At 42.3% G+C, this 26,442-nt stretch overlaps 2 protein-coding genes across 8 annotated transcripts in view; one reads left to right on the forward strand and one right to left on the reverse strand.

Annotated features, from left to right (window-relative positions):
• The first annotated feature begins 612 nt into the window (after positions 1-612).
• LOC147016806 (GDP-fucose protein O-fucosyltransferase 4-like) lies at positions 613-16,244 on the forward strand. 7 transcript variants are annotated; one of them, XM_085845841.1, is made up of 7 exons: positions 613-856; positions 9,479-9,609; positions 10,934-11,268; positions 14,300-14,663; positions 14,849-15,202; positions 15,338-15,609; positions 15,722-16,244. In XM_085845841.1, exons 3-7 carry the CDS (start codon positions 10,952-10,954, stop codon positions 15,855-15,857), a joined length of 1,443 nt encoding a protein of 480 aa, XP_085701967.1. In that variant the 5' UTR covers positions 613-856; positions 9,479-9,609; positions 10,934-10,951; the 3' UTR covers positions 15,858-16,244. The 7 variants fall into 7 exon arrangements, 6 of the variants coding, with proteins under 6 accessions (XP_085701967.1, XP_085701971.1, XP_085701965.1 ...); XM_085845843.1 differs by lacking the exon at positions 613-856 and adding an exon at positions 6,996-9,324; XM_085845845.1 differs by lacking the exon at positions 9,479-9,609 and having other exon boundaries at positions 14,332-14,663.
• GLMP (glycosylated lysosomal membrane protein) overlaps positions 15,992-26,442 on the reverse strand; it is a 28,636-nt gene continuing 18,185 nt past the window's right edge. Inside the window, exons 5-6 of the mRNA XM_085845846.1 lie at positions 18,485-18,747; positions 15,992-18,383 (exon numbers count right to left, since the gene is read on the reverse strand). Coding sequence (XP_085701972.1) covers positions 18,209-18,383; positions 18,485-18,747 — 438 coding nt within the window. The 3' untranslated portion in view covers positions 15,992-18,208. The remainder of the gene's footprint in view (positions 18,384-18,484; positions 18,748-26,442) is intronic.

The raw sequence follows: 26,442 nt of genomic DNA on the forward strand, positions 1-26,442 counted from the left end.
TCGATTATGAAACTACAAATGGATGAAATGACATCTGTGCACATCCTGTATATCATTCTCAAATAACGTTTCGTGTTTTCGTTTTTACAAATTAGTCAATAATAATCTTTCCAAACGCCGTCATGATGGCTTGTTCACACTTTCAATATTCAGCATCTCCAAAGAAATGATTCTTCGCTCTGTCATGATGCTTCTCCTGTAGTTTATTTTACGAGGGAGGGTGTCACTGTCCGGGGCAATGGCATGCCGCAGAATCGCCCTGATTGGCCTGGAAAGAGACGCAAACTGAAGTTTCCACCGGTGTTTTATCATCACAATGATGATATGAAACAAACAAACAAAAATAAATAAATTGACGTTTCCTGTCGGTAAATCCTCCTGAGATCGTTGTGCACCTGGTTCTATTTTGGACTCATAATTTGGGTTTTCTGTCCAGTTTATGACGGCCATGGCAGTATAATGCGTTGCGGGGTTTACAACATCGCGTCACGTCACTTGGTTGACACGATTCAGTCGTCGAGGCTCGCCCACCCTTTTATTTATTGTCATTTCTTCGCTTTCGTGCTTTATCTGCATATATAAACGGCATTAGGCATAAATAAATGAATAAAAATTAAGATGTGTGCGTTTCTTCCTGGGCAGCTGGGTGGTGTATTCGGCTTCTGCAGCGTTATTTCTTTTTCAATTCGTAAAGTACAACCCTTTGAAAGAAAATAAATTCTTATGTGACTTTACTGATGGTCAATACAAAGTATTCAATACGTCTTGACTTAAAGACCCGAAATCGTGCCGTGCGGGGCTGTGTGGTGCCGTGCGGGGCTGTCGTGCCGTGGTCAGGATGAAGACACGTCCATCAGTAAGTGCAAACCTTTTGGTTAAATGTGTTCGACTTTTAAAATTAAAGAGCAGATTGTTCTGAAAATTTATCAATATGATTATATGTGCATTAAATAGTTCGATGCAAACTATTGTGGTTGCCTAACTATTGGGGAAAATTAATGAAATTTAACTCCGAAGTTGTTATTTCTCGAGGTCGTTGAAAACAAGCTCAAATGAGCGAAGATCCTCGTCTTCTTAATGATGACGTCATAAAAACGAATATGGCGTCATTGTGATGTATCAGGTATGCGATAAATTAACTGTGCCAATGCCCGGCTTGATTCCCGCAAAACAAAATTCAAACAGCTTGCCTAGTTTCAGAGATAATGGTATAGGCGGTTTCCATTAGCGGTGATATTATGACGTCAACTTTTTTTTCTAGGAAGAATTTCCAAAATCGGAGATGGTTTCTGCCTGCGCATGGGCTTTCTGCATATACATGGCGAGTTTCACGAAGATCCGATGAAAACTCTGGGTTGTGAAACAAAAAATAGGAATGACGTCATAAAAATTGATATGATGTCATAGTGATGTATCATGTGCGGTAATTCATCTCTGCTAATGCCCTGTTCGAATCCCACAAACAGAATTCAAAAAGCTTGCCTAGTTTCGGAGATAATTTTTTCGGCGATTTCCATTAGCGGAGATATTTTGACGTCATAACTTTTTTTTCTCGGAGGAATTTTCAAAGTCGGAGATGGTTACGGTCTGCGCAGGGTATTTTTACATATATATGCCAAGTTTCAGGAAGTTTCGATGAAAACTGTAGGCTGTGAAACAAAAAAGTCCACAAGAAGAGGATGAAGAACAACAACGTGAGTAAGTCTTGGAGATCCTCCGTGTGAGTAAGTCTTGGAGATCCTCCGGAGATAAAAACAGCCGCGTGCCCATATATGGATGGTGACGTCACGTTCTCCAAAACAAAGCGGACGCTCACTCGCTCATTGAAGAAGTGTCCAGTTCAGCCGGCCATTCTTTCGCTTTTTTGAGCTTGCAACTGTCTATATTATCCTTTTTTTATTTTGAATTATTGTAGAACAAAGTTATTTGGATATTTGTACATCATGCCTCGTACGTGTGTCATGTTTTGCGAAAATGCCTGGAAAACGGGAAATCGCTCCCACCGATTCCCGAAGGAATCAAACATTCGCCGGCAGTGGATAAGATTTGTACAAAGAAAACGGGTAAAGAGGACCCTTTGGATCGACTTGTCATTTGTGGTGACCATTTCACAGCCGAGGATGACGAAGGCATTAAACACATCTGATCACCACTCTGTGAATATGAGTTGTTGGTTTACAATTTCTCCAGATACTGCTCTGTCACAGAATCAATTGTTGAGTTTAAGTGAGAAAAACCTTGAAATGTATTCTTAAAGAGTACATGGAAAAACACATAAATAAACTTTCCAGCAATGCCAACCCTCCCGATTTCATCGGGAGGCTTCCGAAAATTCACCCAAACTCCTGCCCTTACGATCACTATCCTTATCCTCCCGAAATTTTGATATTTTTGCACTGTTCACTAATCAGAATGTACTAGTATGAGAATTGAATGAAAAGCATCGTCTGCTACGTAGAGCATGTGGTAACTCCATAACGTTCGCTGCTTCCAAATTGTACGTAAAAAATTGCAAATTCAAATGAGGAGCAGCGAAACATTGGGTCTGGATCTCGCTTATGCGATCATGCACTGAGATTTAGTGCATGCGGTATGTGTGCAATACAGTGCATGCGGTATGTATGCACAGTGTATATGCATGCGATACGCTCACTGCATGCAGCTGGGCCCCGTACCAGCCCGGCGGTCGCGACCACCGTGCGGTGTTTAACAGCCGCTAGAGTTTTACGAGTCGCGCTGCAGCTGTGGAACATCGACTTCGAAGTTACCGATGCTTCAAGCCCTCGATGTTGATTACGAAATGGCAGAAAAGAAGCTTACGAAGACCAAGAAATGGTCTCAGAAGTACAAGACCGAATACAGTCTCCAATACCCGTGTATTCGAAAGTCTGAAAGAGGAATTCATCATGCGTATTGTACAGTATGCAGCGTTGATATTTCAGTTGAGCACGGAGGTCGCGATGATATTCGGAAGCACGTTGGAAGCAAACGGCACACAGACATTGCAAAGGAGAGATCTTCGAGCACGAGTACCGGTACACTTCTGAATTATTTCACCAAACAAGGGACAAGCGAGGAAGAGGATGTTACCCGAGCGGAACTTCTCTTTAGTGGATTTATTGTGGAACATAACTTGCCCATATCAGTCTCAGATCATGCTGGACCTCTATTTCAAAAGATGTTTCCAGATTCAAAAGTTGCTTCAAAGTATGGATGTGCAAGAACAAAAACTTGCAAGATGTGCAAGATGTGCAAGAACAAAAAAAAATAAAAAAAAAACAAGAACAAAAAGCAAGAAAAAAAAAAAGAAAAAAAAAATAAAAAAAAAAAGAACAAGAACAAAGAAGAAAAAAAGAACACTGGTCAACAATTTTTTACTTTCTGAATGTTGTCTAGATTTCTACAAGTGAATTAGGGTATTCTGGCACTGCTGAATCAGGAAATGGCATCCGTTTCTCTCCATCAGGTCAGGTTTTTGTGCTAAGTTGATTTGAAAAAATCAGATCTTGTGACAAAATCAATTACATTTTTGTGGCATTATCAGCTGATTTTTGTCAACACATATCATCCTAAACATGTTTTTAAGAAAAAAAAATGTTTTGCCAACAACATTTATTGATTACATGATAGAAACATCGATTACTGTCATCTGAATGGTGGGCATTGATAAAGGCAAGTACAAGTAAATTGCATGTTGCGTCACCACTGTTCAAACTTCAGGGCTTGAACTTCCGTTTCTTCGAACTCCTGGAATGTTCAGCGGCAGGGAGGTCTCTCTTCAGATTCCAACAGTAGTCAGCCATCATGACTGCGTCCCAGCGACCCTGATACCTGGTCTCCATCTCCTTCATGTCGTGATGGAATCTCTCCCCCTGCTCGTCACTCATTGAACCCAGGTTCTCAGGAAACCGGTTCATATGTGAAAATAGGTAGTGCATCTTGATGCTCATGTTGCAGCCCAGGTTTCTGAAAGCAGTCAGCATGTTGTTGACAAGTTCTGCGTAGTTTCTGGCCTTATTGTTGCCAAGAAAGTTCTTCACTACCAAAACAAATGTCTTCCACGCTTCCAGTTCCACTTCGTTCATTGAGTTTTTGAACTCTGGATCTCTGATGAGCTGACGGATCTGAGAACCATCAAAGATGCCAGCTTTCAACTTCTCCATGGTCAATCCTGGAAAAGCCTGGCACAAGTAAGTGAAGCAGTCACCAGCTTTGTCCAGAGCCTTGGTGAACTGCTTGATAAAGCCGAGCTTGATGTGCAGCGGTGGGAAGAGTATTCTGTCTCTGTCCACCAGAGGGTCGTTGATGACGTTCCTTTCTTTGCATGGCACCAATTCCTCCCGCACAGGCCAGTCCTTCTTCGTGTAATGCTGAGCACGGTCCCTACTATCCCACATGCACAGAAAACATGGGTACTTGGTGAAGCCAGACTGTTGTCCCAACAAAAAGTTCACCATCTTCAGGTCAACACAAATAAACCACTTATGCTGATCATAACCAATTTTCTCCAGCACGTACTTCACCGCTTCATACTTCTCCTTCAGTGTAGTCGAGTGAGCGAATGGTACAGAGGCAAACTGGTTGCCGTTGTGTAGCAGAACACATTTCAGTGATCGCTTGCTGCTGTCAATGAACAGTCTCCAATCATTGGGTTCGTACTGTGGCACTCCAAGCTTGAGCAGAAGCGCATGTCATAAATTGGCGCATGTAGGTATTGTACATTCTTCAGAGTTCGTTATTTCAAGAAATACAACTTTTTTGTATTGTCACATTATTACAAAATCTGCCCCATTAACTTTAGTTTTGATCCACGAACTTTATGCTTTGCCTCACCAATTTTTGGAAGATTTTGAGGTTTTATGACTTCAAACTGATCCCTTTTCGACATAATCACCTAGAACTATCGTACCTGAATACTTCTTGTCATTAAAATAATTATTTCCAATTAAAACAATTATTTGACATGACATTTTACCCCCACCAACTTCTTCTAAAATGCTCCACACATGCGTACATGTGAACAAAAATGTAAAAAACGACATGTGGCCATATCTCAAAAACTTGACCTGATTGAACAAAACTAATGTGAGTTTTGGATTCAGCGCATCAGATTCGTCCTAAATCAGCTTAAAAAATGCAGACAACAAATTTGTTGTTGACCAGTGTAATTGGTGAGTTGTCAAATGTTACTGCTTCATCTATTGCCGATATTGCTAGACTAGCTCCATTTAGCCTAGCTACAGACGGTAGCAATGACAGTGGTGAGGCCCAGCTATATCCTGTCCTGATTTCGTACTATGACAACAGTGCTGGGATTGTGAAGCAAGGTTTGCTAAGTTTGCCTGCGTGCAAACAAGATTCCACTGGAGAAAACATTTTCAAACTGCTTGATCATGAGTTCAGTGACAGGAAAATTCCGTGGGGAAATTGTGTTTCCTTTTGTGCTGATAATGCCTCTGTCATGGTGGGCAAGCACAAAGGAGTTGCTGCTTATATCCACAAACAAAATCCAGAGTGCTACATCATGGGATGCCCTTGCCATATGATGCACAATACGGCCAAGAAGGCGGCTCAGGCCTTACCCATTGAATTAGATGACTTTCTCATTGATATTTACTACTACTTGGACAAAAGTAGTAAACGCGTCAAAGGAGTGAAAGCACTGCAAGAACTCTGTGATGCCCCGACACACAAGATTCTGAAGCATGTCGCAACAAGGTGGCTGTCCCTTGGTCAGTGCCTAGACAGGCTGATTGAACAGTGGGAGCCACTTCGCCTCTTCTTCAAAGAAGAAGTACGAAGAAAAATGCAACTAACTGTAGCCAAGACTCTAACAACGAGCAAGAAGGACGGCACTGTATCTACTGCCAGTACTGGCACTGCAGGATCAAGCACTAGTGGAGCAGCATTCACCACTACCACTGCAGTATCTGCTGCGAAGAAGACAGCAGGGACAGCACCAAAACCAATGCTGAGAGCAGGTAGCATCACCGGCCCTTCATCACGTTCATCTACAAAGCAGATCCCTTCAGAGTCGAGAAAGACTGTGATAGTCCCATCTACAGGCAAAGAAGGACCCAAGTTAAGTTCTGCTTTTGCCAAATCACTTGATAGAAGCTCAGCAAAACCTTCGAATCAGAGGTCTTCTTCCTTGGCTGCACCTACCTCAAGCTCTCTCCTCAAACGTAAAATTGGATCTGGTACTACGAGTCTGACCTCTTCTGCTGGCAGTAAACGCAAGTGTGATCGCCCTGCGGCTAAGTGTACTACGAGTTCTACAACTAAAAGCGCATCTTCCTCAAACACTGTGCAGGAATCTAGAGAAAAACATGTCAACAGGATGTTCTTGTCTCCACAAACAAAACTCTATTGTTTCTTCCTTCGATATGCTAACAAGCTTTTTGAGAAGGGGAATCTTCTGCTCCAAAGAGACGAACCCTGTATTCATCTCCTGCACGGAGAATTGAATGGTCTTCTGAAAGATATCTTCGTACGGTTTTTGAAACCATCGGTGTCATCGGTTGCTCTGGTAAATGTACCCTTCTCTGACAGAAATCATCAGAAGAATGATGAGGACCTCATGATTGGGAACGATGCCAAACTGTATATAAGGGAACAAAGGAGTCTCAAGAAATCCACCTTCACTCTGAGTGAGTCAGACATCCAAGGTTTCTTCAGTGCAGTTCGCTCATATTATGTGAAAGCCTGCAATTATATCTTCAAAACCTGGCCGCTAGATGATGAATTAGCCAAGCATGCTCAGGTGCTGGATGTTAAGCTACACCAAGAAGTGGGGTTTGACTGTGTGGAGTTTTTCATCAAGAAATTCCCCTGTCTGTTCAGTGGCGGTGATAGTGACATAGACAGTCTTGAGAGTGAATTCGCTCACTACCAGGCAGACGCCTCCATAGCTACAATTGCTACTGAGACAGTGAGAGTGGATGAGCAGTGGCATCGGATTTCACAGCTCACAGATCCCTGCACTGGTGCCAAGAAGTAACCTAATTTGAGCAAAGTGATGAAGGGAATCTTGGTCATTCCTCATTCGAACGCATCATGTGAGCGGGCACTCAGTCTTGTACGGAAGAATCATACTGAATTTCGTCCCAATTTGAGTGTCAAAACCCTGGAAGCTCTCTTAATTGAAAAACTAGCTCATAACACCCCTTGCTACCAGAGAGAATACAGCAAAGACATAATCAGAAGGGCTAAAAGAGCCACACAGCTGTCACTCAGCAAAGCTGCCATGGAAAAAGCAAGCAGCAGTAGTACCAGCCAGTAAGGTAAGAAAAATATTGCTTCTTTTGTGCTTTTTGTTAATCTTTGATTGTCCCCTAACTTACTAATATTAACATACATGTAACATTAAAAAGTGCACAATTTTCCCCTTTTTTTGTTCAAAAAGTGGGAATTCTTAACATGTTAAATGCTCCAAAATAGGGCTCAGAGGGCACTAGAGAGCGTCTAGAACCCCAGAGCTTCCAGGGCCCTAAGGCGGGCCCTGGACCCTGCCGCAAGGGTCGAGCGCTCCGCGCTCGAGATGTGCGCTTCGCGCACATTATTTGGTGTCGGTTGAAAATCCTCCCTAATTCTGATTTCCAAAAGTTGGCATCTCTGAACTTTCTGAAAAACACAAGCATGAAAAAAATTCCTCAACAAATCAACTTATTGTTGATTAAATTACTTTTTTAACAGCATCAGCAAATTCGGCTATTTCATTTCAATTGTAAAAAATTGATCAATTTTTCACTTTTTTTTTCGAAATTTGGTAGAATATTTCCCAATGAGGCTAAACATGTTTTGGTATTTATATGCCACAACAGTCTCTTGAAAGTTTGGGCTTGTTCTAACTGTTCACTTTCACTGGGGTCAAGCTCAGCTGTCAGAAAGACTTCAACGCCAAGGCTACGGTGTATAATATATTTGGGTCCATTATTGATTCATTCTATTTCTGACTTTTGAGTGACTCGAGGGTTAAAAATTATTATATCAAGTCACAGACGAATCGAACTTTACATTATTTTATGCATCGAACAAGAAAATGAAAATCTACAAACCAATCTGTCAGTGTGAACTGCCGGGCAGTCAGTCCTGCCACTTGTACACGAAATAGGCCGTTTTCTGGCACTTGCAAGTGGCTCAAATTTATATGGCTCAGGGCCAGAAACTCCATAGTATAAATTCCCATCATCCTCCGACTCGTTTTCGGCAATATCGGAATGAAAACACTCAATTTCATCGCCGATGTAAATCACTCTTTGATTCGCATCTCGCCATTGTTCACATGCTGTTTCCGAATGTTCACGAAGTTGTCGGAGAACGTGACGTCATAGCGTCTTCGGTAAATTCCGGTCTGTTTTTCGATCACTGACAAAAGTTTTGACTTAAAAGTTACTTTTAGCATATTTTGAGTTTCAAATGTAAGAAAATGTAAGAAATTTCATTTTCTTCAAATGTAAGAAAATGCCCAACGATTATTAATGTGATTACAGTGTGAAAATGTTAAAGTTTTTGGTGCAAGTTATTTCCTTTGTAATGTTTTTATCTACCACACTTTTTTACTGATTACAAAATACAAATACATACATATATTGCTTTAAAATTATTTGGATCAGACTTCACTGCAATGCTTTATCAAAAATATTATGAGACTCGTCTTTTAAAAACGATAAATGTATAAACAGGCAAGCTTTGACACCAACTCTCTGGTTGTATCTGAACTGTATGTTCAGTTTTGTTCACGTGGGACGGGATCATCAGGTCGAATGTGAGCATTATGTCCTTGTTTTCAATGATTGCTTTTGGTTCATATTTCCATGAGTTTTGTGGAACTGGGATATTGAAATTTCTGCATATTGAAAGTGGATTACTCCACATACCTTGTTGTGCCTTTGTGTGGACAGCTGTTCTGACATGAGTTTTTTCCATCCCGATAGGAGGAGACTCGTGCTTTCTGTTTCTACCTTGCAGAACCTACACTTGTCTGATTGGCTCAGTCCTGCCATTTTTATAAAAGCCATTTGTGTAGTGTCCTTGGTCTTTGGCATTTATTATGATTCTGTCTCCGTCCCAGTTGAGCTGACCTCTTCTTCGCTATTCCAGTGATCCTTCTCCCCCCCATATCCCCAATCTGTCCAAATATTTTTGATATTTGCCTGCTCTTTTGTCTTTCTACAAGTTGTCACAATATATCTGTTGATATTTTGTCTTGTATTTTTCTTTTCTAATTTTTTTGCAATCGTTGGGGCTGTATTTGTTGCTGTTTCGGTTTGGTGCGTGACATCTTCTATTCGCACCTGTTTTTGGAAAAAAAATTTTTACAAGGTCAGTGAGAGATACCTTTTCTCGCTTGTGTTCATGCTTGTGTACAAATTGTATTCGGTAGTCTGTTGAACTTTTCACATTCTCTACTAATCTTAGTCATTGCTCTGTGCACTTCATTGAGTTCCATCTGGCTGACACCTCCTTTCCTCGGCAGGTACATTATCAGGACGCAATGATTTTCGAAGAACATTCTGCGGATATTGAGGAGTTTCCTTGTTCTGATATCTGGTTTTCTGATTTCCACTTGTGGCCAGTTTACTATTGTGCAGCTGTTTTGGAACACTGGTACTGCTAGTTGGTTTATGGCTTTGATTTTGTTCCTTCGGGAGAAGTTGTGCATGTGTGTGATGAGTGGCAATCACTCATTCCCACTCATTTATCAAAAAAAAAGCATCCCCACCTTTGCAATCCAGACATACCACTACTAGTAATTTAACATCCCCAATTATTCCCACCTTGCAAGTCAGCTGGGAAGCATTTTTGGTTAATTATTTCAGGAACCAACTGACGACAAGGCTTGACATTTTCTTGAAGGAGCTAGGATTTAGGAATTTGTTCAGGACGCTGACAATAACTCACCTACTCTTTGCAAAGGACACCATGGGATCTTTAACGTGCACCAACAACCAGTGCTGCCAAGCTGGTCCTGCACATCCATCCAAGGGATGCCACACACTTGGGAATGGGGGAAGAAGAGATCATGAGCATGGGGGTGGTGGGGGTGGTAAGTGAACAGCTGTCTTGAAGTCAGAAATTGAATTGTAGAAGAGATTGTGAGTATGGACCTGAGGTAGTGGTGAACAGCTGTCTTGAAGCCCTGGAGGGAAGAATTGACTTAACAGATTGTGGAAGTTGGTGCCACAGGTGAGAGAAAAGATGACCAAATGGGTGGAGGTGAGCATTGAGCTTGGATTTTGGGAGTTTGACAAGAAGAGGGTTACAGGCGGACTGTGTGCCCTGCAAAAACCTGGGAGGGCAGAGGGTGTCAGACCAAAACAGAGGTGGTGGAATAGAGAGAGAGGCCACCAACCTGTCTGCAATGTAAGACTAACAGGCTAAACACTCAGCTTGATCGTGGGGGATCCCATTGATTTTTGAGGGCCCTTACTTTCCATGGCATCAAGAATGGTAAGGGCAAGGTGTGAGGCAGGGGCACCTGCCAAAGGGGAGAGCAATCCTCCATCAAGCTGTAAATGAAGGCCTTGTAGGTTGTCAAACATTCAGATTAGCCAAGGAAAGACCTTGCACGATGGAGGATGCCCAGTCAGCGACTGGTTTTGGAGGCATACGAAAGGTTTTGCACACTAAATACATGGAAGTGCTCTCGTATTGTTAGCAAGCAATAACCTGGCGAAATACTGCTCAAAATGTCCAAGTGCACGAGCCAGGCAAACAAAGAAAGGATTTAAATTCTGAATTGTAAGCTTTCAAATCTGGCTTATTTTGATAAGCTTTTAATTGTATGTCATTCAAAAAAGTCTCCCATGCTTGTATAAATGAAATCATTTGAATCATGTTAATTTGACCCAAATAGCTGGACAACTCATTGTCACTGTGGGGAAAGGAGTGGCTAAGCTTGATATATATTTCTGTCCAATTTGCATCTCAGGAACATGGACATCTGGCAATGTTCATCACATTGCCTGCCATCACGATGATCCTGGATGCCCCTCTGACGATTGCCTGGCAGCCCGGCTCAGCCCCTTCTGCGTTCGAACCCGCATCTCCACTCACCGCGCTGGACATGCGCCAAGCCCCTCCGATAATTATCCATCGACCAATGCAACCGACGAGCTTCCGTGACCCACGGCAGAATGCTCAGCTTCCACTGCTACTCTGGTGGCATGATGGGATCTTCCCACATTTTCCCAGATCGACGGAACGCATCGATTGCCCACAAGGCGCCTGTCTTGTCACTAAGAAAAAGAAGGTGCACCTGTTCAAGTGCGTTATACATCGTGGGGAGGACACCAACCCTGATATATACATTTCAGACCCACCAAGTCCCACATCCTGTGCACCATTCATTGTCCACTCAAAAATGCAATGTAGTTTGTTGTTTTGGAAGCTTTAAACATTTCGGAAAATGAGAAACATACAAACACCATCGAATGTTTTCTATTTTTTGGGTGGTTGGGGGGGGGAGTGGGGGAGAGATAAAGACTGTTGTAGAGAAAGGAACAAATATCGACTGAATTCACCTTTGATGAGGTTTTAATAGATATTACAATCACTACACATTGTACGCAATCTTCCATACATGCCGAAGCTACGTCTTGTCAACATACATGTTCCCCTCCTCCGTATATAATTCCAGTTTAAATCCATGTTTCTGCTGCCACTACCTTTCCAGGGAGATCATTCCGTGCATTAATTACTCTCTGCCTGATTCTTCTTTTCTTTCTTTACTCGAGATGGGGCCACTGGTTCTGTTTCTGTCCATCTATACTGTACTATAAAATGAGCCGTGCGTACGTGCGTCCAAGTTCACCCATTGGTTGTACAGTTCACCTTACTCGGCCCACAATTTCAATACTACGGCCACCATGTTGGTGCTAACTGCTATGCGAAGTCGGACATCTTCAGAGCTGTCATATTCACAATCCCTTGCCCTCCCGTTAAGTTTTACCTTCAGTGTAAAATGAACAAAGCGAGAGTTAAAAGGATTTTGAGCTGATAGGTGGCACAGGCCTTGTGAAGATAGGCCTCAGCGATTAAGGCGGTGGTCTCTTGTTTATCCTCCGCCCAAATAGCTGTGGCATTCTCTCAAGCAGAAAGCCTGGTGTTGGCTTAGTGGTTAGGGTGGTGGCTTGGGGTCCCAGGGTCCTGAGTTCAAGCCCCGTTGGCTGCTGAATTAACACCAGGGGGTTGACTCAGCCTGTCATCCTTCCGAGGTCGTCGAAATGAGTACCAGTGTACTGGTCCCGGTGTATGCCCCGGTTAGAATAGGTGTACCATATCCCTGTGCGTCATAAGAGGCGACCAGGGTTGGCGTCAGGAAGGGCATCCGGCCATAAAACATTGCCTCAAGAAAAAGCCCAACCCCTGCACAGCAGGGAAAATGGCTGTAAAAACGGTCATTCTCTCAAGCAGGCCTTTTTACCACGGAGGTTACACAGGTCTTTGCTATTATTTCCAACTATTTTCTCATAAACGACTCGACCAGGGACCATAAAACCCATGTACTGTCATTATTAAGGTTGTCGTTGATGACTTCCTGGGATCTCGCAACATTGTGAAGGAAAACATCCATCATTATTTAGTTTTAACAATGTGTCTATATGCATCAGGAAGAAAATAATTGATTTCAGGTCATTTATTGTTACAATTAGACTGTTCATGGAAACTTGAGTTGCAATGCCACGAGGTTTCTGCATATCGAACTGGATTGTGACTTGTGTCGGAGACTGTGACGGGTCGGCGAAGGGAAAGTGTTAAATATTCCGCTGTTTTGACGTGGGAATGCCTGTTTTCTTTTTTTTTGAGTGGGGGAGTGGAGGAAAGTAGGGGTTGGAAAGGGGAAGCGGAGAGGGAAGAGTAAAGATTGGACAGATTTGTAAGGGGGAGGTTGAGGCTTTTGGGGGGAGGGGGTTGAGAAGTTGGGGTGGGGAGTGGAAAATGGGTTTGGAAGCTTGAAGTCGTGAGGGGATTGGTGCCTTAGGGTTAGGAGGGGGAGGCTGAGGACTTGGTGTTGATGGGGTGGGGGGGGGAGGGGGCAGAGCAAAGCAAAGATGGGACAGAGTCAAGAGAGGGAGGTTGAGGCTTTGGGGGCTGAAGACTTTCAGTGGCAGGGTGAGGGTATAGAAAAAAATTAAGTAAAAGTACCTTCAATACCTTCCTTTCATACCTTCAAATTCATCCACACCTACGAGAAAATTATAATTTTTTTTCAATCGGACAAAACATTGAAACCAGGCGGTGTATAGGCAACAGACTGCTACCTCGATCACTCCTGAATTTTGTTTTTCCCTTTCATGTTAAGAAATATCTAACCTCCAATTTTTGAGCTCCTTCAATTGGCCCATGAATAAAAAGCTTTCCTTTTTAATTTCATGGTATTTTTACCACTGGCTTCTACTCGTGGACCCATAATTGTCTTCACCTGCTGTTTTACCTCTTATGCACTTAAAGTTTCCCTCTTAACATGTCTCATATTCTTGGAAATATGCTTCTCATATTGTCTTTTGGCTCACCTTGTTATTTTCTTAACACCTTCAGTGATACGAGTCAGACTCCAGTCCTGTTCTGTCCCGAGTAAATACCTCCATCATAGCACTTCTTTCCTCCCTGCACCCAGCTATCCTCGTCTCTAACCCTCTGGATTTATTACACATTTGCTCCTTGAATTCTTCAGATAAATGAAATCACTCCACCAATCTTGAAAATCTGAATCAAATCCCAACAGAAATAACATAAATTGGTCTTGTAATCTCAGGGATGGATTTAAGACTGTCTACCCCGGACGAGACACTGATTGCAGATTAATTCCGATTTGTACATGCGTTTGTCCGACTGTGCTTCATGTAAATCTTTTCTAAAGTTTGCCTGTTTGTTATTCCCATCCAAGCACGTAACTCGTGATGCCTGGATCCCAAGTTGAAATCAAATCGACTGTGGGCTTGTTCATCATTAACTAATCCTTGGCAGCAATGTAAAAGTATATCCATTTTCCCCCAAACGATGTTGTCCTTCATGTATGTCAGGGGTTCCCAAACCCAGGGTCGTGACCCAAACTTGAAACCCCCCCCCTCAAAATCTCAGTTTTTGAGGGGGGTTTCATGTCAAAAGCATTTTCTCTGACAATTTTTATCATAGGTACACTAGGTACCAGTATCATTTGGGATGCGAGGCAAATGCGATTTCAAATTTTGGGTCATGGACAAAAAAGTTTGGGAACCACTGATGTATGTGAACATGCTCCTTTAAACTCTGACCGATTCCAAGGTTTACATGGCGTGTGTGAATGACTCTACAGGCGCACCAAGGCTATCCTCTTTTATGGTACAGATTTCCGTGCCTACGAGGTTCCTCTACCACGCCTGCCCCACCAGGCATGGGCCTTGTTCCATGAAGAATCACCCATGAACAACTACCTGCTGTCACATCTACCCGTGCTGCGCCTCTTCAATTACACAGCCACCTTTCGCCAGGAATCGGACTACCCACTGGCAACACAGTGGCTGCCGAGCCTGGACTACCTCCGCCGGCCTCCCGTGCCATTAGAACAGAAAAACACGCTGCGTGTCGCTGGGCGGGCACCTGTTGTGTACCTGCAGTCTCACTGTGACGTGGCGTCGGACCGTGACCGCTACGTCCGTGAGCTCATGAAATACATACCGGTTTGTTACTTGTTCTATGGTGACTCGTCTTGATGCTCTCCAGTCCTGCATTCTTCCTTGTCGCATTTGGAAAAATGGTTTTCATATGAAATCTTCCAGTAATCACAATCAGTATAACTGACCACCATTAACAGTGATTCATACCTTCCTCGATATGACTTTACCTCTTTCTGTTCTCCATGTAGGTCGACTCGTACGGCGAGTGTCTGCGGAACCGAGCTTTCCCAAGCGAACGTCTTGCAGACACTCAAACTGCCATTGGTGAAGATCCTGAGTGTCTGGATCTACTGGCAGGCTACAAATTCCAGCTGGCCTTTGAGAATGCCCATTGCAATGACTATATGACAGAGAAGCTGTGGAGACCTTTGCACCTAGGGTCCATACCAGTGTATCGCGGTTCTGCCCGTGTATGCACCTGGCTTCCTGCGGACACGTCTGCCGTGCTTGTGGATGACTTCCCCACACCGCAGGCGCTTGCCCAATACCTGATCATGCTGGACACCAATGATCATGAGTATGAGAAATTTTTAACCTTCAAGGTGATTGCAATTGCTCTTTACGGAAACCTGGACAGATAAAGCATTGAGATGAAAAGTTGTTCTCAATAAATAAAATAAGTTTGTTGTTTAAAGATTATACCTGCACACATAAGAATAACCTATCCTTCTTTGCAGAGCCCACATGGCATCACAAACCAGTTCCTTGTGTCTGAGATTAAACGGCGGAAGTGGGGTGTCAATGACTTTGAAAAACCCAACTATATGAATGGCTTTGAATGTTTTGTGTGCGACGACATCAACAGCAGGGCCCAGGTCTTGCGCCTTCATCAGACCTCACCACAAACGAACCCGATCCTACCTGTGCGTACTGCAGCTTATAACCACATGGGCTGTCCAGAACCAACACCAGGATTGGGAGAGTTACAGGAGATCCCAGAGAATGACCCGTAAGAACGATCCCCAAAACTTTGGCCTCACGCAATATTACAATGATACGATTGAGCCAGAAATTTAAATGTGTTAATGAATTACTGAACATTTGTTTATGTAGTACGACAGATGTTTCTACTGCAGGTGGCGTCTTCACTGGCTTAACGACTACTGGCAGAGCCTGGACCAGGCTCATGCATTGGTGGCTATGCTGCTCCATAACGAGTCGGACCCTTCAAGACTGTGGAGCTACATGGGCACATGAGAAAAGCAGTGGCCTGGTCGTGCCATCACAGCAAGCATTTGCAACATCAAGGTTCAAGTCTTGAACCTTGAATCAAGACTATTCTCCTTTGATGTAAGTCATGGACTTCCACAATGCACTGCACACAAGTGGTGTAAACTCAAGAATTTATTAATATCTCAGTATTATTCCCATTTAATCAACCAAACTGCCAAATATTACAGTGAATTTAAAACATCATAAACCTTGTGAAGCTGCTCCTTTTATGTTTGCAATCATTTCCACATTCTCATTTGTACAGCATTTAATACCACCATAGATTATACAGCACTGTATATAACAGAATTAAGATTGCACACATTTGTACTTTTCTCCACCAATGATACAATGAAAACAAATATTTGGTTATTCAGTGGTTTTTCTTTCTTTGCATTGTATTGCATTTGAGCACAATTTCAACAGTATTTGGATTATTGAAAATAAAGTGCAAGGACGAGGTTAAATTAGCGGAAGAGGAAAGCGAGACCTTTGTGCTGCCAATTGGATCAGGGCTGAGGATCAAAAGGAGAAGAATTTGGACTTCACACGACTAAGGCAACTGAGGTTTCCTTGAAAACACAGGCTCACTCACACACTTTACATATGAAAAATTCTGGCAGACTGTGAGATCACATGACCTCATGGAAAAGTGATTGGCAGATCAAGTGCCAATAAACCCGGAAGAGGACCATGGAGTAATGGTGGGCCCAAAACACCCGTATTAAAAAAAAATTATGCAAAATATTTTTTTCCAAGAAAATTCACCACAAAAAAATAAAATAAAATAAAAAAAGGATTGTACAAAAGTTTCCAAAAGGTTATAAAATCACATTTACAACACCTCATGCAAACAATTGGCACCCTGAAAAAAAAATCACGAAACTCAAAGGAATGGTGAAGAGGGGTTAAAGGTTATCCCATACAAAAATGATCAACAAATTACAAACTTGTAAATGTACGCTATTTTCCTCGACCTGGGCACACTTGTGCACCCATTTCGATGACCAGGCCAAGCGATTTAAGATTACGAGACTGCCACCTCATGGTGACTCAGAGCATAGATGTTCCAGAACCATAAAAATGCACTTGAGGAAGAGTATCTCGGGTGAGTGGGTTGCGGTTGCATTCCTTTGCCTGGAAAAACATACCTATCTGACCCGTCTCGCCGAGGTTTGAATCCCGACCCAGCTCTCAACTGTTATCCCGGTATTTCACAGGCAGAACGATTCATTAACCTTTGCGCTGTCCCTCGGCATTAGTTAGTGGACATTAAAGATCCCACGGTGTCCTTCGCGGAGAGTAGGTGACCTATCGCCGGCACCCTGAACAAATTTCATATTGCTACCTGAACTGAATGCTGGGAAGGAAACGGCAAAGCACTCAGCATAACCTTTGCCAATAAACCATCGGCAGCACCGACGCTCTGAAGGAGTATGGCGCATCTCATCACTCGGTTCACATGAATGCACTTTTCATTCAAGAACTCACTCACCAAATATCGAGTGAACAGATCATTACAATAGTAAACATTTTCTTCCATTTTTAACTCATTGTAGGACCACCATCACAACCATAATCATTCAAGTCGCAGAGCAAACCAAAAGTGTTTTTTTTGAAACGTTTTTGCATAACCCATTGGGAAAATTAGGGAGAGTTGGCTTGTGAAAGGCTTCATTTTTATTTTGATCATAATGTTCTTCCCTTTTAATTTGAGAATGGGTTTGAAAACAAATCCCATAAATTAAGGATACATATTACCACGACCAATTTAGAATATGTATCCCGATGGAGAGCCAGACACGACAAAGATGCAGAAGAGAAAAATAAGGACAACATCTACACAGTGGTGTTTCCAAAGTCCACCCCTGGAGAGCAATGCAGGGCTGGTCATGTGGATTTTCAAACTTATAACTATTAGTCTCAGACTGCATCGTTTCTGCTGTGATGGCTTCATTGGCAACCAAAATACCAAAGATGAAGAATGCAACAGGGAAGAAGATATCCAAGATTGTGCATTAAAATTAAGCCTGTGGGTTCACAACCTTTCCAAAACACCAGTAAAGCATGGTCATTGGTCCATTGTACCACTTTGGTGAGGACTCGTATGAAGAAGAGAATGCCACATTCTGTTAGCCAAGCCAGGTCTGTCTCATATGGGGCATGTTTGTTTAGAAACTATTAATGATTGACGAAGCAAACCCACAACCCATTCTCACCCAAAAGCTCCGAATGGAACCAATCTTGATCTGTTATCTGTGGTTAAAGCCCAAAATAAATAAAAATAAAAACTGTGCACAACAAATGGGCAGTGTGAGCCCTGCCTGGAGACACTCTTAGTGTGTTTCACCAATGGGAATGTAGCCATGCCGCTGCTGTCGGTGCTTCAAAGCAAGTACAATACTGAGCAACACCAACAGGAAAGGCAGGCCCAGGCAGAGGAAGATCAATACGAACATCAGCTTGGAGATGGATTCCAGTGGAGGGTCGCCGAGGCCAACCAGCGCAGTCCTGTCAAAATATAAACAAGGGACAACGAGACAGGAGGTGCCGATGCATATTTAGTTTACATTTACTGCTATGTAATTTTTCCGTGAGAAGCGAAGACTCACCAGCTGATAAAGCGAGTGACGTTATAAAAATCCTCTTTCCCAGTTCCAAACGAGATGTTGAATGCCTGCACACCATTCGGGACACCCTGGTAGAAAAAGTGAGCGATGGTTCTGTTGGGCTCTTGTTTCGGGCCTGGCGATGAACCACCATAATATTTACAGGGCACCGACGCCTCGCGATTCTTCGACAGTTTGTTGTAAGAAACTGGCTTCCACTGTAGGTAAGTCTGCGAGTCCTCATTTCGAAGGATTGCAGATAGGACCTGTGTGGTACATTTTAATACCCCAGTAAACATCGTACAAATTAAATGACCAAAATCTAGAAAATAGAAATTAACGTGAATGTGTCTCGTCGGATGTCAACCCACTTACGTTTTATCTCAATTCAAGGTCACATGAAAAATTAAAAAAGTCACATGGGAGGAAAAAGACAAGTTAGAGAGAGAGAGAGAGAGAGAGAGAGAGAGAGAGAGAGAGAGAGAGAGAGAGAGAGAGAGAGAGAGAGAGAGAGAGAGAGAGAGAGAGAGAGAGAGACATCAGATGCTTCCAACTTGAGTTAAGGTCTGCACAATGATTTTCAAAGGGCACATACATGACCTTGAACCAGTTGAACCTAAAATTGAATTAGTTGATCTTTGTGTTACAGTCCACACTTGTTCCAAGTTTGGTTGAAATCCATTCAATGGTTTACAAGTTATGGTGGCGATAATAAATAAATAAATATAGGTAATGGGCAGACGGAAAGCCGAACGGACATCCCAAAAACATCATGCCTCCGATCTTCGGCTGCGGAAATAAACTGGGAAACGAGTGGTCCTTCAGTGCTTAGTGCTTGGTATGGTAGCATGAATGCAAGGGACTTCAAGGAAGCTTAAATTAGGCACAAGAAGCTGTTCAGCTCATTATTGTGGGAATGTAAGCAGGCAGAATGTCCATGCTATTTACTCAATCCAGCACTCCCACCTCCTTTAAAGGTGGTGGTGATAACACGATGGGCGGTACGAAAGTAATGCCTCTTATTTTTCAGTTCGTAACCAAAGCATCGAAGGAAATCTATGAGAGATCGCACTTACAATGAAAGGTTTCATCTGCCAATTTTAAGTTGAACATTCCCATGTCATGGGAATTGATGATGATCATCATGTCATCACAACACCACACTTTCAAAATGGCTGCCTCGCAAGATGTGCATACGAAGCAGAGAACAGTTAGTGAATATCTTACTGAGGAAGAGGTTCCTCCAGTGGATATTCAAGCATTGAAAGAAGGTGTGCAGCAATTGTACCATCGATGTGAGCACCGTGAGGCATTTCAAAAGTGGGAAAACCGATATTGATGATGAGCCTCAAAGTGGTCGGCGTGCAACCGCCGCGACAACGCAAAACAAGAGTCTGATTGAGACGCTCATTACGTGCATTGCAGTTGACGGAGACCATGTTCAAAAAATAACTTCATATTTGCCACATATGTATGCATATTCCCTGTAATTCATGAGATATAAAAGAGGAATCACTTTCGTACCGACCCTCGTATATGCAACCTCAGGTAGGTAATATGATTAGTGCACCAGCACACGAGGATCTACATTGTGAAAGAACCCGATTACAGGTGGGCCAAGTAGCTTTACATCCCCAAAGGACAACCCCCGTTTTAGGGTTAAAAAGATTTGACTCATTAAGCATCAGACCAAAACAGAACAGTTCAGTGGTGAACATGGGTTATCCTACCACCCCATGGGATGATCTCTATTTTAAATAATTGGTCATTTTCGAATCACAAGACATTAATATCAAGATTAATCATTTCTTAACCTTAATACGTAAGATTATGTTGCACAAGGACAACAAACCTCTTATGACTGTATTCGACGACGTATAACAACCAAGACATTTACTTGGATCCTGTTGTGAAGACAAGATTGAAGGCCGATACTTGCAGCGTTATTACATCTGCCACCGAATGTGAACGGAGGTTGTTTTCACCCTCGTTTGGCTGTGAGCAGGACATCTCAAAAAGTTATGGACAGATTCGGATTAAACTTGGTGGACACGTTGGGGTGTGTGACGAGGATTAATCAATTCGATTTTGGTGAGGATCCAGAGGCGAAAGATATTTAATTTTTAAAGTGGACCACCATTAAGAGATGGGGCCAAAAACCAGATATAGAATATCTCAAAAAGTTGTGGACGGATTTGGATGAAACTTGGTGAAGCAGTTGGTGTGTGACAAGGACGAAACAATTAGATTTGGTGAAGATCTGGATACGAGAATTTTTTTTTTCTTTTCTTTGAAGCAATTCTTCCAATTGAGGGATAGCAATTCTTCCAATTGAGTGTGGGGGAAAAATTTATATTAATGTATTTTAAATTGTAACAAATGGAGTTTCAGAAATGTAACTTTTATGCTGCTTATTGAATTGGCTGTCATTTCTGGCCAAAAGACTTTTGCCCTAAATGATAAGAAATGTGTTGTTCTGGAGCAGAGTGACCGAGCTGATAAATGAACCTTTGCTTAGAAAATGTACGAAGTGGCTTTTTGTCTAAAGGACACGTCTACAGTCTGGATGAATATCCCCCAACCTCTCTCTCATGGAAGTATAAATATTTTGAAAGGCACATTGTTCTCAGTACGAGCACGTGAGGAAGTATAGTTTCTCAGTGGCTCGTACTCCTTGGAACTGACCAAGTACCAAGTTAGAATAAAACTCTGATGTAATGTAGAAGTGAATTGAATCGGGTTGGTCTAACTGTTAACTAAAGTAAGAATAATATTGCAAACAAATGGGGATTTTTAAGTTCATTGTACAAGGGTGAGAAGTGTATGGTGTATAATTAGGAAATAAATTGTTTCACAAGGAAGGACTTGTGTGGACATCAGTTTTATCAGTGTCGATAGGGTTTTTTTGTAGGATTTTATAATCAAATCGGACAAGCGTTAAACTCTGTTTGAAGTCAAATAGGATTCCACAATCGGCCGGTTAGAATCCTTCAGGAGGACAATGATCACAACAAGGTGGGTTTAAAAAATCCACATCAGTTGGCGCCGAGACTCGGATTCGAACCAACGTTGGTGCGGTGCTCGTGACCGGAGGTGCTTAATCTGCCGGAGGCAGTGCCTGGAGGAACGACAAGTGCTTGAGCGAAGGTAAGGGAGAGCGCTCTCAGCAGGTAACGCATTTCGAACAAAGAAAAGTTCATTGTCAGATAATTTTATTGAGAGAAAGAAGAGGATCCGGCGGAATGAGTCCGTTTTAAAGTAAACGATAAGTACTGTAGTTGTTTTAGAAAAGTGCTGGAGAAGAAGAGGAGTCAGATGACAAGAAGAGGCTCGTTGAGGAGCCAGATGCGTAATTAAATGGGCATGATGAAGCAACATGCCACATGTTTGCATTGATACGGACCGGCTGTGAGAGAGAGGCCGAGGACATGGCTGAGATGCCGAGATAGGGTTAAAATAGATAAACATTGTAAGTTACCTGTTTGTAAGAGTTTTAAGAGTTACTTTTTGTTCATTGAACTCACTGGAAGTTTGTTGGCAGTGAGGTTGTTATATTATATTGTGTGGAGGTTTTACAGATTTGTAAATGCAATGATTTGCACGAAACGTTTTGTAGAGTGCAAGAGATGATTAACCAGCTGGGAGCATGGTGGGTGATTTGTTCCTGAGAGTAAAAAAAAAAATGAAACTTGTGCGATTCCAATATTCACTGCAATGAAACGTGTTCTGTTGGGATTTTGACGATATTTTAACTCGTGCTGAGTTGAGCTGTGGGTCTGTTTGAAATGGCATGTTATACATTCTTGGCGTTGTATTTCCACGCGAAGGTCGCAAACTACACTGTGTGAGACCCCCTCCACTCGATCTGTGGGGGGTGGCCTATCTTTACACTGAGTCTTTGTTCGAGCCTTTGCTTTAAGTGTGAAATTCGATTCATATGCAGATTCAAGAGGATGAGATAGAAATGTGATTGGTATTTGTCACGTGATCACACGCGAGTCTATGAGATGCAATGCTGTCTAGTGTATGTGTTGAAGCCATGACAGAGTAATGCTAAACTGTGGGTTTTGCCTGTCAGAGTTTTTTTTCCTTTTTCTTCCCACTGGATGTGGAGAGAACTTCCTGTTCCTCGTTCCTTGGTGTTTGTGGCGCACCCTCTGGACTGAATCTGTTTAAAGTGAAGTCCATTGAGGAAAAAGTGTTGAAGTTTTATTTTACAACCATCGGGATTTTGAATAAATTGTGAAATAACAATTGTGAATGTGGATATACTGTATGTGATTTAAATGTAGAAACGTGATTTGGAATGATTTTAATGATTTGATGATGTTTAGCACGTGGGGCAATTCACAGATAATAGATGATTCCCTCGGATGGACGTTGAAATATTGTTTTATTCGTCTGCAAATGTTGAGGTTACCTGAACTTGTGCTGGGAATGCAATGGCAAACAACCTAGTGTAACCATTTGATCGATTCAGTCAAGGTAAATTCATGATTTAATTGGATAGATGCTGAAGATTAAATTTTTCATTTATGGATTTTAAAAGGAAATATTTTGTTTTGACCAAAAAGTTGTTTAAGAGAGTTTGGATGTTTATTAGTCTGAAGTTTAAGATGCTTTCCCAAGACTGGGATAAAGATTGTGGAGGGTGAAGCTGCATGTGTAGACAGAGTGTTTGAGCTGCAATATAAATGATATTCGCCTGATAACAGATTTGACAAGTGATTTGACAATTTTTGAACAACTGTTTAAAATGATTTATTTGTTTTGATAAAAGAAAATGGATTCGTAATTGAGAAGGTCGGAGGAAGTGATAGATGGTTTGTGTATGTGAATTGGAAAAATGGCAGCATGTTTGCTGTTTTGGTGAGAGAGAAGTGGATAGATGGAGAAATGTCAGAGATTTAAAATGTCGATGGAAATAACAAATGAGATGGATGTTTTGAGTATACGTACAACTGGGATTTCTGTATATTTTAGCATGTTGTTTTGGGAAATAACAAGGAAAGGGATTAAAATATTGATATGACATATAATGCAGAGATGCCAACTTTTGGAAATCAGAATTAGGGAGGATTTTCAACCGACACCAAATAATGTGCGCGAAGCGCACATCTCGAGCGCGGAGCGCTCGACCCTTGCGGCGGGGTCCAGGGCCCGCCTTTGGGCCCTGGAAGCTCTGGGGTTCTAGATGCTCTCTAGTGCCCTCTGAGCCCTATTTTGGAGCATTTAACATGTTAAGAATTCCCACTTTTTGAAAAAAAAAGGGAAAATTGTGCACTTTTTAATGTTACATGTATGTTAATATTAGTAAGTTAGGGGACAATCAAAGATTAACAAAAAGCACAAAAGAAGCAATATTTTTCTTACCTTACTGGCTGGTACTACTGCTGCTTGCTTTTTCCATGGCAGCTTTGCTGAGTGACAGCTGTGTGGCTCTTTTAGCCCTTCTGATTATGTCTTTGCTGTATTCTCTCTGGTAGCAAGGGGTGTTATGAGCTAGTTTTTCAATTAAGAGAGCTTCCAGGGTTTTGACACTCAAATTGGGACGAAATTCAGTATGATTCTTCCGTACAAGACTGAGTGCCCGCTCACATGATGCGTTCGAATGAGGAATGACCAAGATTCCCTTCATCACTTTGCTCAAATTAGGATACTTCTTGGCACCAGTGCAGGGATCTGTGAGCTGTGAAATCCGATGCCACTGCTCATCCACTCTCACTGTCTCAGTAGCCATTGTAGCTATGGAGGCGTCTGCCTGGTAGTGAGCGAATTCACTCTCAAGACTGTCTATGTCACTATCACCGCCACTGAACAGACAGGGGAATTTCTTGATGAAAAACTCCACACAGTCAAACCCCACTTCTTGGTGTAGCTTAACATCCAGCACCTGAGCATGCTTGGCTAATTCATCATCTAGCGGACAGGTTTTGAAGATATAATTGCAGGCTTTCACATAATATGAGCGAACTGCACTGAAGAAACCTTGGATGTCTGACTCACTCAGAGTGAAGGTGGATTTCTTGAGACTCCTTTGTTCCCTTATATACAGTTTGGCATCGTTCCCAATCATGAGGTCCTCATCATTCTTCTGATGATTTCTGTCAGAGAAGGGTACATTTACCAGAGCAACCGATGACACCGATGGTTTCAAAAACCGTACGAAGATATCTTTCAGAAGACCATTCAATTCTCCGTGCAGGAGATGAATACAGGGTTCGTCTCTTTGGAGCAGAAGATTCCCCTTCTCAAAAAGCTTGTTAGCATATCGAAGGAAGAAACAATAGAGTTTTGTTTGTGGAGACAAGAACATCCTGTTGACACGTTTTTCTCTAGATTCCTGCACAGTGTTTGAGGAAGATGCGCTTTTAGTTGTAGAACTCGTAGTACACTTAGCCGCAGGGCGATCACACTTGCGTTTACTGCCAGCAGAAGAGGTCAGACTCGTAGTACCAGATCCAATTTTACGTTTGAGGAGAGAGCTTGAGGTAGGTGCAGCCAAGGAAGAAGACCTCTGATTCGAAGGTTTTGCTGAGCTTCTATCAAGTGATTTGGCAAAAGCAGAACTTAACTTGGGTCCTTCTTTGCCTGTAGATGGGACTATCACAGTCTTTCTCGACTCTGAAGGGATCTGCTTTGTAGATGAACGTGATGAAGGGCCGGTGATGCTACCTGCTCTCAGCATTGGTTTTGGTGCTGTCCCTGCTGTCTTCTTCACAGCAGATACTGCAGTGGTAGTGGTGAATGCTGCTCCACTAGTGCTTGATCCTGCAGTGCCAGTACTGGCAGTAGATACAGTGCCGTCCTTCTTGCTCGTTGTTAGAGTCTTGGCTACAGTTAGTTGCATTTTTCTTCGTACTTCTTCTTTGAAGAAGAGGCGAAGTGGCTCCCACTGTTCAATCAGCCTGTCTAGGCACTGACCAAGGGACAGCCACCTTGTTGCGACATGCTTCAGAATCTTGTGTGTCGGGGCATCACAGAGTTCTTGCAGTGCTTTCACTCCTTTGACGCGTTTACTACTTTTGTCCAAGTAGTAGTAAATATCGATGAGAAAGTCATCTAATTCAATGGGTAAGGCCTGAGCCGCCTTCTTGGCCGTATTGTGCATCATATGGCAAGGGCATCCCATGATGTAGCACTCTGGATTTTGTTTGTGGATATAAGCAGCGACTCCTTTGTGCTTGCCCACCATGACAGAGGCATTATCAGCACAAAAGGAAACACAATTTCCCCACGGAATTTTCCTGTCACTGAACTCATGATCAAGCAGTTTGAAAATGTTTTCTCCAGTGGAATCTTGTTTGCACGCAGACAAACTTAGCAAACCTTGCTTCACAATCCCAGCACTGTTGTCATAGTACGAAATCAGGACAGGATATAGCTGGGCCTCACCACTGTCATTGCTACCGTCTGTAGCTAGGCTAAATGGAGCTAGTCTAGCAATATCGGCAATAGATGAAGCAGTAACATTTGACAACTCACCAATTACACTGGTCAACAACAAATTTGTTGTCTGCATTTTTTAAGCTGATTTAGGACGAATCTGATGCGCTGAATCCAAAACTCACATTAGTTTTGTTCAATCAGGTCAAGTTTTTGAGATATGGCCACATGTCGTTTTTACATTTTTGTTCACATGTACGCATGTGTGGAGCATTTTAGAAGAAGTTGGTGGGGTAAAATGTCATGTCAAATAATTGTTTTAATTGGAAATAATTATTTTAATGACAAGAAGTATTCAGGTACGATAGTTCTAGGTGATTATGTCGAAAAGGGATCAGTTTGAAGTCATAAAACCTCAAAATCTTCCAAAAATTGGTGAGGCAAAGCATAAAGTTCGTGGATCAAAACTAAAGTTAATGGGGCAGATTTTGTAATAATGTGACAATACAAAAAAGTTGTATTTCTTGAAATAACGAACTCTGAAGAATGTACAATACCTACATGCGCCAATTTAT

This window comes from Eptatretus burgeri, chromosome 11 (genome assembly GCF_056783735.1).
Source record: "Eptatretus burgeri isolate ZD-2024b chromosome 11, Ebu_testis_v1, whole genome shotgun sequence".
Lineage (NCBI taxonomy): Eukaryota > Metazoa > Chordata > Myxini > Myxiniformes > Myxinidae > Eptatretus > Eptatretus burgeri.

Coding starts and splice junctions, on each gene's coding strand:
- LOC147016806 (XM_085845839.1), top strand. Junction 14,664..14,848: donor AGCTCATGAAATACATACCG/GTTTGTTACTTG, acceptor TTCTCCATGTAG/GTCGACTCGTACGGCGAGTG. Junction 15,610..15,721: donor GAGATCCCAGAGAATGACCC/GTAAGAACGATC, acceptor GTAGTACGACAG/ATGTTTCTACTGCAGGTGGC.